The sequence below is a fragment of the Heterocephalus glaber genome, unplaced genomic scaffold (assembly GCF_053883595.1).
Source record: "Heterocephalus glaber isolate CG9 unplaced genomic scaffold, H.glaber_assembly_v1.0 deba00001497, whole genome shotgun sequence".
NCBI lineage: Eukaryota > Metazoa > Chordata > Mammalia > Rodentia > Bathyergidae > Heterocephalus > Heterocephalus glaber.
The window spans coordinates 73,100,891-73,114,025 of NW_028258320.1; the positions used below are offsets into that span (position 1 = coordinate 73,100,891).

At 48.7% G+C, this 13,135-nt stretch overlaps 1 protein-coding gene across 1 annotated transcript in view; it reads right to left on the bottom strand.

Annotated features, from left to right (window-relative positions):
* Rbm20 (RNA binding motif protein 20) overlaps positions 1-13,135 on the bottom strand; it is a 213,398-nt gene that overhangs the window by 46,647 nt on the left and 153,616 nt on the right. Inside the window, 2 exon segments of the mRNA XM_004839020.4 lie at positions 2,389-3,055; positions 4,709-4,788. Coding sequence (XP_004839077.2) covers positions 2,389-3,055; positions 4,709-4,788 — 747 coding nt within the window.

Consider the following 13,135-nt stretch of genomic DNA (forward strand, 5'->3'; position numbering starts at 1 on the left):
AACCGCAGCCCTGTGATCACATCCATTTTACAAGCAAAAACACTGAGACAGAAGAACAGGGTGTGACTCTGGTTCTAAGAACCCAGGCCTTTGCCTCCAGAGTCTGGGCTCAGCCCTCCTTCAGCAGATATCTAGCACACACCCACTCTGTGCCAAGCCCTACTCTAGGGACGGGGACACAGTGTTGATTATGGCAGAGAAAAATTCCTGCCTCGTGGAGGTTATGCTCTAAACAAAACAAGGGCACTAGGTGATCGATGCTACCAATACTGAAAAGCCAGGAAGGGAGAGAGGCGGGTGGGCTGTAAATGCTGTGCAGAACACTGCATTGCTTAGGCGATGTCAACATGAAAAAAGTCTGGACGTGTTTAATATAGATGTCATTTTCCCCCAAATATTTTCAATCCACGGTTGCTTGAATCTACAGCTATAGACCCAGAGAATATAGAGGACCACACAGAGGACTATATGTGCCTCTTAGAGATACCCTCTGGGGTTCACCTGATCATCAGGATCTAGTTCACTTGAGGTCCTGCATCACACTCCATTCACTTCCCTAATCACATCTCTTGTGCTCCCCCTGCTATTCCTGTCTGTAAAACCTGTGACAGACTTTGAGATGGGAAAGAAAAAAAAAATTACCAGGAAACCTTTCAGTAGAACACTGGGCGTGTGTCTAGCATGTTTCCGGGTATCTGACTCTACAGGGCTTCTCACGCCTCATGATCTTAAACTGAGCTACTCTGCAACTTTGTTGGTTGCAAAAAACTGACCATAATCCAAATGATTCTTGTTCATTGAGGTACAAGTGAATTTCATCTGGTGGAGAAGCAACTGATTCCCTGTGCTCTCTGGAAGAGGTTAGTTTTATATCATTAGCAAGTTCATTTCAATAGTCCTGATTGCTTATATAGCTGTCTGCTCTTTGGAGTCTCCTTGGAGCTGACTTTTATATTTCATGGTTCCTTTGTCAATTGATGAGTTGAATAAAATCCTTGACATGTGTTCATTATATGTTCATGCCAGTTACAATTTTACTTTTTAAAAAACGTTATTGTTTAATATGCTCTAGAGCTACAGCCACATTGAGTGCCTAGTTTCTCGACAAGTCTTCTGTTTTCAGTTTTGGTCTTGGGAGTGCTTCTACCAAGAATTCCAAACTGCTTTTTGCCCACTTTCATACCCAGCTCTAATACCACCTCCTCTGTGCAGCTTTCTTCCTTTCCCTGGGCAGAGTTAATCGCCTACAGCACAGCTCATCCTCTGTAAATTCCACCATGGGTTCTAGTGTGTATAAATTATTTTACAGGTCTCTTTCCACCATTAGACCTTGAGCTCTCCCATAACACAGACTATGTCCTAGCCACACTTATGGCTAGGCATCCTGTGTCTAGCACACCACCTGCCAACGTGGCAGTGTACCACATGCATGAGGAAATGTGGCCCAAAGTGTGATGCTTCAGTGCTCATGGAATTGAGAACTGGGCTCCTTTAGGACTTATTGTCACCAACTCTTGGGTCAGGATAACTAGAATATATGTATGGAGGATTTAAAAAATTAAGTTCCTTATGCAGAGCTCCAATCCTCCATGATCCCATCCCACATAAACATAGGAGGCTTTGGCTGAAGGAAGTATAAGGCATGTCAGAATCCAAATCCAGGACCCAGAGATCCCCCTGTGAGCCCCCTGTGAACTGAGGCAGTGTGGCAGATCAGATCCCTTTTAGACACTCGGGGGAAAATGCCAGCTGGTTACCATGTGTTTTTATTAAAATGGAACTAAAATCCTGTGGGCAGTATCTACAAAAAACACACCACACCCTGGGCACCCAGTACAATTGAAGGGGTGGAGGCTGCTTCTCCTTTACCACTTCTCATCAGAGATCCCAGATTGGTAGATGCTTTTGGCAGGAGAGAGGACAGAGTGGACCAAAGATCTAATCTCCTCTGGCAGACCTGTGGGCGTAAACACCTCAGGGCCACTACACCTTGGACAAACAGAACTACACAGGGCCTTTCACATGTCCCTTCCTAACTTCTAGTAAAGGCAACAAAGTACTGCGGGATTTGGGCTGGATTGCCTGGGTATAATTCTGGCTCTGCCACTTCCTGACTGAATGTTCCTGGGAAAATAACATAGTTCTCTGTGCCTCAGTTTCTTCATCTGCAGAAATAATAGTGCCAACCTCGTAGAGTTTCTGTGAGGTTATGCGCACTGAGATGATGTGCATAGCACAGTGCCTGGCACACAGTAAACATTCAATAAATGCTTCATTCACTCAATCAACATTCATTCATTCAATAAATGTTCATCATGATTGTATTATTGTCATTATTTTCCTCTGGGACCTGCCTCACCTTACCTGGGGAAGCAATTGCATCATTACCTCATTCTCTGCCACTTTGCTTTCTTTTCTATCATCAGCTCCTTCTTGATCTCTATCAGGTCTCTTGGTTTTATTTTTCTCACTCTGCTTGGACTTGGTGCCCTCAGGGGTTCTAGTGACCTTGGGCCCCAGCCCGTCTTCCTTGCCTGAGTCAGAGGGGTGGGGGTGTCTGCTCTCCCGCAGTCTGGCCTCTTCCTTCCTCCTGGACCTCCCGGGAACATCCTGCTGCTTTAGGTACTTTTCCAACTTGGTTTTGGGCTCTTTCCGGTAGTAGCCATCCTCCCGGCACTTGTAGCTGGACACAGAGTGGAGTGGGCTGGGAGGCCCAGACCGAAGGTACTTCTCCCGGTGGCCCCTCCCTCCTTCCAGGCGCTCATCCAGCTCGGCCTTGTCCAGTGGCCGGGGGTAGTGTTGGCGGTCGAGTGGCCATGTATCTGTCCTGTCCCGCTTCTCGTCCCCATTCTCCCTCCAGGATACAGGGTCTCGTTCTTCCTCCCTCCAGGCATAGGGAGAGTGCTCCCACGAGTCCCGGCCATTGCCCCAGTCAGCCCGGGAGGGGCCTGGAGGGCTGTGGGAAGAGCTGCAAGAGGTGAAGCTCGGAGCGTGCGACCTCGGGGAGAGAGACCGGCTCATAGGACTTCGAGAACGTGGCCGTTCTGGGCCGTATCTGTGAGGGAGCAGAGAAGGGGGGATTTCGAGTCTGCATTCTCCCCACCAGGCCCCAGCATCCACAGCTCGTCTGCTGGATATCCTGGGCACAACCTGCCCAACTGAACACTCCCGGTTACCACTGTCCAGAACCACGCAGAGAGTGGTCAGAAGAAAGGCATCATCCTTCCTGCTTGCTTTGAGGAAGGAGTCTTCCTAAGCATAGTGTTGGTCACTCTCTGCCCCTTTCCTCATCCTGCTCCTGGGAGTAGGAAAAAGCTTGGATTCGTTTGGCTCAGCCCCACCTTTGTTGCAAGTGAGTTGTGCACAGGGAACTGGCCTTTGTCTCTCCCCCTGGGGGCCATGTGGGGCACGGGCTTGGGGCAAGGCTGCTCAAGTACAGTCTGGTGGGAAAGGCTGCACGGACCTGGGATCCAATCACCCAGCCCTCGCTTGTCAGACCTAAACCCCTCCTCCCCGGGGTCTCAGTCAGAAGGCAGGGCCCCTCTCGGCCTCCAGCTCACTCCCTTAGTTCTCATCTCAATTTGTCAACATCCTGGATGTGAAAAGGGCCCCTAATCATTGGGAAGAGGCAAGAGCGAGGATAGTGATTCCAAGGGTAAAAGGAAGAGGGCTGGAAGAAAATTCGAAATCTGACCTGTTCATGTTGGAGCAAAAGAAACTGAAATGCAGGAAAGGACTCCGAATCTCCCTCTGCACTGCCACAGAGCTGCAGGTGGCATGGTGTGGCCGTACTCACACCATTTAAAAACCCAAGTAACCACAGTTAAGAGAAATAGACAAGCACCCTAAGCCCAGACACTTCAATACACACAAACACATATGCCTGCCGGAGGCTGGTTATTAAGCAGATCAACTAGTCATACAGCCTACGTCCTAAAACAATGGGCATTTTCCATTTGCTTCTTAAGTGAAGGACAATCATTTGTCCCAACCGGCCCTGGGACACAGATGTGTCTGCCAGGCAGGACCAGACTGCCTCGACCACCATGGGAAATGGCCTTGGCTCTGCCTTCAGCAGCAAGGCCAGAGCGCCACCTGTGGCAGAGGTGGGTGAGAACCACAGACTGTGCTGGCAGGCAGCTGGCCTGGCTGTTTTCCACCATCACAGGGGAGCGATGAGGGTCACCCTGTATCCCCCCAGCTTGGCCTGGCTGCTCACAAACTTCAGGCAGAAAAAGATGAGCTGGGAAACTGTATACATTCCATGTTCAGGGTAAGTGATCAGGAAATTGTTTTTTGAAAAACCACCTATATTCTTAGTTACACATCTACATTTAGCTCACGAAAATTCAAGAACTGGCTCTAACAAGAAGGCCCCACCCCTACTTCACCACATCCACACGTGTACGCTCGGGCTCTTCTAGCAGACTGCAGGCTGCCCCAAAGGGCCAAATACTAACAAACCCTTTGCCATATTCCTTTCCGATAGAGGAGGAACTGAGGAAAGGAAGCCAGCATCTTGCCTTTTCCTGAGCCGAACCTGAGCTGCCCTTCCGGTGTAGCCTGGAGCTTTTCTCTGGGAACACAGACAGGTAGGGCCCAGAAGGCAAGCAAATGGGGCAGGGGCAAAGGCAAGGCATGGGGTGACCCAAATCCCCCTAAGAGTGAGAAACAAGAATCTAGAATCTGCCCTAGACCAAAGCCTCACCTGTCCACTTCCCGGAACATGTCCCTCTCCCTCTGGGAGTGGATGTCCTGGATGATCGCAGCCACAGTTTTCCCGGGTTTCTAGGAAGTCAGAGAGAGCACCATCAGATCAGAGGCGGCCTTTCAAATGCCAAAAGGAAGCAGACGTGACAGGGTTCCTCGCTGCCCAGGGCACCAAAGGGTGAAAGGTGCCTTTCGAGAGGAAGCCATAATGTCTAATCCAAGGGATGAGGAGCATGACCCTAATGTGGAACAGGGCAAGGCTGAGGGCTCACAGAATGAGGCATCCATGGAGCCAGGGGAAGAAGAGCCCAGGTTCACCATCCACAAGCGGCTAAGCAGCATTTGTTAATGCTCACCTCCCTTCTCCTCACAAATTAAAAAAAAACAAACAAACCTTAAAATGTGAAAAGAAGGACGAGAGGGAGGAAAGAAAGAAGAGCAATGGCATTACGAGCTTGGAAAGCTGCTTGAAGCTCACTGAATATAGCTCTTTCAAACCTGTGTAAACTAACTCAGGAAGGGTGGAGGCAGACCGCCTGCCCCAAGTAACGCCAGGGTCCCCAGCCACTTTGTGTTCCACACGGTTGGTGACTCTTGGAGTTGTGCTGGGTTCAAGGTCACAGAGAGTGCTAAAGAACAGCCACTGTCCCTCCGGGTTCCTTTCCATGCCTGGTGACCCTTCTACTACCTTGCTCCAGGGTGTTCATCCATGGGGGTCAGCCGATGCTCAAAGATTCTGTGGCACATTTCCTAGCTGAGAATGCCAGGAACCCAAAGCTGCAGGTCTTTCTATAGGTCACTATGCACCAGGACAGGACCAGGCCTGCCCTCATAGCCCCTTTCTAAACCTTGAATGGACAAATGATTTTTTGTTTTTTTGTTGTTTTGAGACAGGGTCTCGCTGTGTAGTTCAGGCTGGCCTTGAACTCACTATGGAGCCCAGGCTGGCCTTGAACTCATGGTGATCCTCCTGCCTTAGCCTCCTCAATGCTGGAATTACAGGCATGCATCATCATGCCCAGCTAAAAGTGACTTTTTAAAAAATGTTTTTAAAAAAGAAGTTCATGGGCACAGAAGAAATTTAATCAAGTCCTCTCTTTATCCTTGATTTTTTTCCAATGTAAAACATGAAACCTTAGAACTATTCCAATGTTAGGTAACAAGTATCTCATGCTACAGATGGGAAACCAGGTCCAGAGATGGGAAGTGGCCAGAACTGGGAATGTGTGAGTTCTCTGAGCAGCACGGCTGCCAATCTGTGCTGCTGTTGCGACTGAGGGTCGGGCTAAGAGAAACCAAAGATGAGAATGAAGGGGGAGTGGCCTGCGGCTTCAGGGTGAGAGGTCAGGGCTGGGACTCAAAAGACATGAAAGGTTCCAGCCTGGGAGGGACCTCTTGTCAGCTCGAGATGCAAAAAGAGAGAAAATCAAAGAGAAGACAGTGACTTGACCCTGTGATCATAAAGAAGTAGAAGCACAAGAAGCCAATCACTGCCCTGTTCAAGAAAAGGCCCAGGATATTCACTTAAAAAGCTACCTTACAGGGCTGGGGATTTAGCTCAGTGGTTTCACCGCCTTCTGCGCAAGTGCAAGGAACTGAGTTCAATCCTCAGTACCAAAAAAAAAAAAAAGCTCTTACAATTTTGGCAAATGGCCCCTTAACTATAGGTTTATCATCTCGTAGAGGTGCCTCATAAAAGTCACCAGGCCACCCAGAAGGTCACTAACGACCAGCACCTCACCCGCTTGAACTGGGCCAGAGCAGAGCCCAAGGCAGAGCCAAAAAGAGGCCATGGCTGCTGGCCTGGCTGAGAAGGAATCAGATGCCCAGGATGCCTCCTTTACCCTCCCTGCTCCAGTCCACCGAGCCTTTGCCCAGAGGCGCTGATCACCCTTTTGAGGTAGAAGACAGTGGCTCATCTGGAGGTGACTGCATTTAACAGGGCCCCACCAGCGGGTCTGCTTCCTACCTACCCACCTGTGGCCACACACTGGAAGTCAGCCGTGGATAAGCAGGGTAGGGGCCAGCCAGCCTGGCTGGTCTCCAAAAGACCCGCTGCAGCACTGCCTTCAGGGGGCCGACCCGTGACAGACGGTGGGGCTCAGGAGGGCAGGGGGTTGGGCCCAGTCCACGTGAGGGGATTTGCCGTCACCCAGGGGGCCACTCGGGGGCTCCAATCTATAGCTCCCACCGCTGAGCGGAATAGAGGGAGCAGGTAAAGCCTCAAGCATGTGCCCTCCATCTGGGTTAAATGTACACAGTAGTCTCAGAGTATGAAAATGAAATTTCCCCAAGGTTGGACAGGGGCCTTTCTGCTGTAAAAGGAGGCCTTGATGTACCAGTTTGCCTTTGCTCTCTGGAAACTGCAAGTTTCCCTGATTTGTCCCTTCCAGCCCAGACCCAAGAAAGCCTGGAGTGAGAGGAGGCCGGCCTTGTCAGGGAGCAGGAGAGATTTCGCAGGCTGGCGGGGCGGCTCAGGTGAGGACCAGAGGTATCCAGGAAAGTCGTCACAGACAGCAGCCTAGGCCTCTCCCTCCGAGGCGTCCTCTGGTGACCTGCAGAGCAGGTGAGCCAGGTGGAAACATCCTGTAGCAACCACACAGGCCCTCGGGGGCAAAGATGCCTGTTAGGTGCCTTTTGGGGCTGTAAGAACCGCTTGTCTGAAACATCCCTGCCCCTTATTTTCGGGGCCACAAAACCTCATGGGACCGCTTTGAGTGCAGAGTTCTCTGGAGTTACTCCTGCTCAGACCCCAGGTCTCCAGTGAAGTGGCCCAGGTCACTGATCTTCGCATAGACAGGACCAGCAGAGCCGCACTTGGAGCAGGTGTCCCACAGTTCCTGTTCCAAGATGAATGGCGGGAGAGATGGAGCGATGTGGCTGTGGAAAATCAGTCTGCAGAGAGAGTCTGCAAGCACTGGGCGCCGAGGCTGCTGATCACGGCACTGCGACCCTTCGGGGGTCCAAGGTCATCTCACTATTTTAAGTGAGAACTGCAAATTGTCTGGCTCTCTCCTGACCAACCACCCTGCCAACTACCATCCCAAAGGGGACAAAGGAGCCAAAAATGTTCAAATAACAGACCTGACTTCTCAAAGCCCTAAGAAAAATCCTTTCAATCTTTCTTTTGGGGCAGCTGCATCCTGTGCTTAAGTGGGGGCAGGTGAAACAATGCTCTTACTGCCCGAGAAAAGTGGAAATGGAGAGAATAGAGTAGTTCTGTAATTGGGGGACTTCTGATTGTAAAAAAAATCTGAGACTCACTGAGTAGAGTGAATATTATATTGAACCCCATAAACCCTTACCCATCTTCAATAATTCTGCCCAATCTTGTACTTGTACCCGACTCTTTTCCCTGCTCCTCAGATAATTCTGAAGCAAATCTCAGAGGTCCTGTCACATCACGCCCTCTATGACACAGACGCAGCTCAACAACCACACGGGCACCATCTGCAGCGCTCAGTCAACGCACCCAGCTGCTGCTGCGACAATACGACGACGGGGCAAGATGCTAAGCCCCCTGCTGTCCTAGGACAATGCCACCTACTGAGTGGGAGCCACCGCGACTCGGAATCTCCACCCACGAACAGCAGCCCTGGCACTGCTCCCTGACTGGCAGGGCTGCCTCGGTCACGATGCATTGCCTGCAGGACTCACTTTCTCCACCTAAAAAAGGTGGGATAATGAGGCCTATCAGGCCTGGACCAAAAGCCTCAGGGCATGGCAAGCTGCAAGGCCACACTGGGCTCTCTGATAGTTCCACAGCTGCTGCAAACACCTCTAGAGTCCTGAGAAGAAGCTGGCGCCTTCCAGACGAGCCTGGAGCTCTTCAGAGCCAGGTCTGTCAAGGGGCTCCTGATTGATTGTTTCTGACACGACTGGCTTTCCAGCCTTACATCTCCTCTCACCTGACTCCTGCCTAGAAACCTGTCTCTGTTGTTAATTCTCCCATCCTCCAAGACTCTCCTTGGTACCTCCCCCTTCCGTACTTCTAAGCCCTACTGTGTTTTGGCACTGAACTCCAATGGGCCCCATACTTGGGTACTCACGTTTAAATCTTGTATCATTTTGCACAAGGATAGCTTGTGCATTAGTAAGCTCTCCCCCAGTCAGGACTACATCTCATACTCATCATAGCTATTAGTATTGTGTCCTACACAGAAAAGACTCCAAATCATCCATTTCCCTAATCTTCCCCTAGAGAGTATCATGGGCCACCCACAAGATTGATTTCTAGGGCCAGAGGTGCTCTCTGTGGCTAGGAAGCCAACAGAGTCAGTGGCTCCAGAACCAGGGCCTCTGCCCCCAGCACTGCTGGGAAGCTCAAATCCAAAAAATGAGTCTCTGGGCATAAGGACCTGAAAATTCCCCTGACAATTCTTTGATGCAGTAAGTAGGGGATAGTGGGTTAAATTCCACATCAAGGATATCATGATCTTAAACTTATCAGAAAACACTGTAGAACAGCAAAGACTTCAATCTTCCAGCTCCTTGTCCAAGATAAACACTTTTTTTTGTTTTGTTCCTTCGGAGGTTCTCTTCCTCATTATTTCTGCACATTTATCAGACACCTATTATGTGAAAAGTTCTGCCCCAAAGGCCCTGAGGAATAGAACCTTGCACATGGGGAGATAAGATGCAGGCATGAGGGAACAGCAATCAAGAGAAGATGAAAAAATAACTTAAAGTCTATCTTTTCCTCTCCCTGCACTTTGCCTGGTAGGCAAAAGGAGAAAGTTAGAAAAGACCAATCAGAATTTCCCTCCCCTCTGCCTATCCTGGCAGGACACCATGTGGTGGCCCATTTGGCCCAGAGACACAAATGGATACATTGCTTTGCTGCCTATCTCCCAGAAGCCTCCTCCCCCTTCTCACTCCAGAGGTCTGGGTGGCTCTCACTCCCGCTCTGAAGATGGAGCAAGTGATGCAGGCTCAGCCAATCACAGCCCAGCTTTCCCCTAAGTCCCCACAGAGATTAGTTAAAAGATGAGCAAGATGTGTGCTAAACTAGTCCAATCAGAATGACTCTCAGGACTTTTTCCTGGAGCTAGTAGGAAAAAGCCCTGGCTCCTTACTGGAAGAAACGGGGGCATGAGAAGCCAGAGCTTCAGAAGGCACTGAAGCTACCATGCCACCTAGAGGAGAGAGCCGGGGGCTGCCAAGGGCCACCTGGGGAAGCACCCATAAAACAAAGCCCAGACAGCAGAAGGCAGAGCGGAAAGAAACCAAGTCCTGATGATCTCATGTGGACCCTGAATCCAGTCATATCGGCGGCCAGGACTGCTCCTGGACTTTTACTTGAGTCGACAAATTCCTTGTTTTACCTAAGTCAATAAGCTTAACTGAAACAAGTTTATGTTACTTGCATAGAGTGTTCTAGCTGATTTATGTCAAATAGGACCCATAAAGCGTGCATTACTATGTAGCTGAAATAGGCTTTAATGTATTTTCAGAGGTGACCACCTGACCTTTACAACGACTGCCAGGCAATGTGACACTAGGGACAGAAACCTCCCACTAAAGATCGGAAAACGAGTCCCACACCCTGCTCCTTAAAGTGTCCTCACGGACCAGGGGGATCAGCATCACCTGGGAACTTGTTAGAAATGCAAAATCTCAGCCCTGTCCCAGACCCACTAAACAGAAATGCACTTTAACAAGAGCTCTAGGTAATCTGCATGCCTGTTAGAATACTATCTCTGCAGCTTCCTGGCTCCGAGACTATAAGCAAATCACCTGATTTCTCTCTCTTTTTTTTTTTAGGTGGACAATGGAGATCAGAAGAGCACAACATAATAATGCAGATAGAATGTAAAACCGAAAGAGTCCTAAGCTTTAATCATAGCTCTGCCAGTAGAAATGATCTTGGACAAGTTACTGAACTTCTATTAGCCTCACAGTTTCTTCATCCATAAAATTGAGGTAATAAGACCTGTCTGGCAGGACTGATGTCAGAACGAAGGTAGATAATGTATGTAAAGTGCTTCAGACACGACTTGCCCCAGAGTACCAGGACTCCATTAAAGGTACATATTATTGTTGCACTCTTATAATTACTGTTATTATCCACCCTGCACACCTCACAGGATAGGGCGATTGTGAGTCCCAAAAGACAAATAAAAGAAAATTGCTTGCCTAAAAGGAACTCAAGGTAAAGCCCTTAACTGATCTGGATATAGAGGTTCACAGAGGTTAAGCAACTTGTCTAAGCACATCAAAACAGGAAGGGGCGGAGCCTAGGTTGGCATCACCACCTTCCCATTCAGCACAGGTCACATGGCTGTTGATGGCCTTTGTTTACAAGTCTTTCCTCCCACCAGACTGAACTCCTCCCAAGCTTGCTCCCTCTATGGCCACAGCACCTGGCCCGGCTCCCACTGCAGTGGACACTCAGTGGACTTCTGCTGAATGCAAACCTTGACTGTCTGGCCTCTTTAATCCACAGGATTTGCACCACCCAGGCTATCTCCCCCAGTGGGGTATTATCAACAAACTGATTACTGCTGTTAATCCTAGTTAGAAACTTACAACAACATCTCATTTGGAGACTAAAGCTCCCCTGGAAACTGAGTAGGAATATTCAATTCCAGCCCCCAGGGGAGAGTCCAGGAGAACAGCAACCGGTTGGATGCAGAACAGGGCAGGACTTTTTACTTCTCTGACACTTTCATTAGGAAAAAAAATGCTGGGTTCTGCCTGGAGCAGCATTGCTGGCAAAAGAACTTCAGAGAAAATAATGCAAGCAAAGCAGAATCAGACTTGGGCAACCAGTTGACATATTACTGAGCAATCTGCATATGTAGACTTGTCAGAGTACGAGTTCTAGCTAGAAGCAGTCACCGAGCCTCATCTTCTGACTACAACCTCGAAGATTAAGGGCAGATTAAGGGCTGTGAGTCTTGAACAAAATGAACCCTAAGTAAACATGGAAGGGGCTTAAATGAACCCGGAAAATTCTTTTCAAACAGAAGAGTAAAAAGCACAAAGTAAGTGGGTAAACCTACACACAAATGTGGCATTAATTACAATAAATCCAAATGAACTAAGTGTTCCGGTTAAGAGAACTCCTGCAAATCAATAAAATGACAAAAATGCAAAAGAAGAGCACGGGCAGATGACTTGAAAGAAACTTCCCACCAAGAAGATCCAGAAGGAATAGCCAATGAATATGGAAAAGGGGTCAGTCACCATTAGTCTCCAGGAAAAGAAAAAATAAAACCAAGATAAACCATTACAGTCTCCCCAAACCGGCAAAAACTCAAAAGTTGGACAAGACGAAGTGGACCACTGAAAACCCCCATACACTACTAAAATGAATTTAAATCTGAGGAAACTAATTTCAGAGAGAGACTGCTATCTTCTAGTAGAGCTGTTCTGATCTATGCTCTGGTGAGATGCTCATGTGCACGGGGACCAAGTTAACACGTTTGAGCAGGGGGTTAGCATCATCCCTAATAGCCTAAAACCGGAAACAGCCCAAGTGTACATCAACAGCAGGATGGATAAACAAACTGTAACCACACCACATAAAATTCGAAGAATGAAAAGAGATACACCCAACAACATGGATGACATAATGTTGACTGAGAGAAGCAAGACTGGAAAGAAAGTGGACAGTGTGAATCCATTCTTGTAGAGTGCAGTAACAGACAAAAGTAAAGTATGCTATTGTTGAGGCACGAGTAGGAGGGAGAACTGTAAGGAAAAGCATGGAAATGAACACCCTCAAGGTCAAGAGAGTAGAGAGGGAAGGGCTGAACATGAGGAACGACTCACATGGCCTCCTGGGTACTGTCCACATTCTATTTCCTGACTTTGGTGGCGATTTTATGGAAGGTATAAGGTCTCATCCAATATTACCTTTGAAGTTTTACAATATATCATAAGCCACTCTTCTATATTTATTACACTTCTCAATAAAAGAGAAAGAAAAGAAAGGACAAAATGCAGAACAAGCCACAATAAAAACAAAGTCCTGTCTGAAATTATCTGATTTCATCCCTGAGTTCTGACAGTCACCAAGTCAGTCAGGTGCTGCTTGGAAGTTCCATGGGGCTTAAGACAGAAACCCAGAGGAGGGAGGAAAGAACAAGAGATCACGGAGAGTGACAGAGGAAGCAAAAGCCACTGAAGCTTGTCTGGGCACGGAAGAGCGTGCAGTCGGGGATTTATGCCCGGAGCTCCCCTCACCAAAAAGCAACCACCTTTCTCTCCCTACTTCCTCCCTCGAGAGCTCTGTAGACATCTTCCCTGTAAAATCCTGCTTAGCTCCCAGGTGGACTCAGGTGTCGCTTTGCACTCACCTCGACAAACACATTTCATGCCACAGAGTAATGATGTGCCTTTCCAAGTGATAGCCTCAAAGGCAGTGGGTAATTTCTGAATCTTTTCCTATCCTCTCTTTCCTGGTAGCACTTAGTTCAGT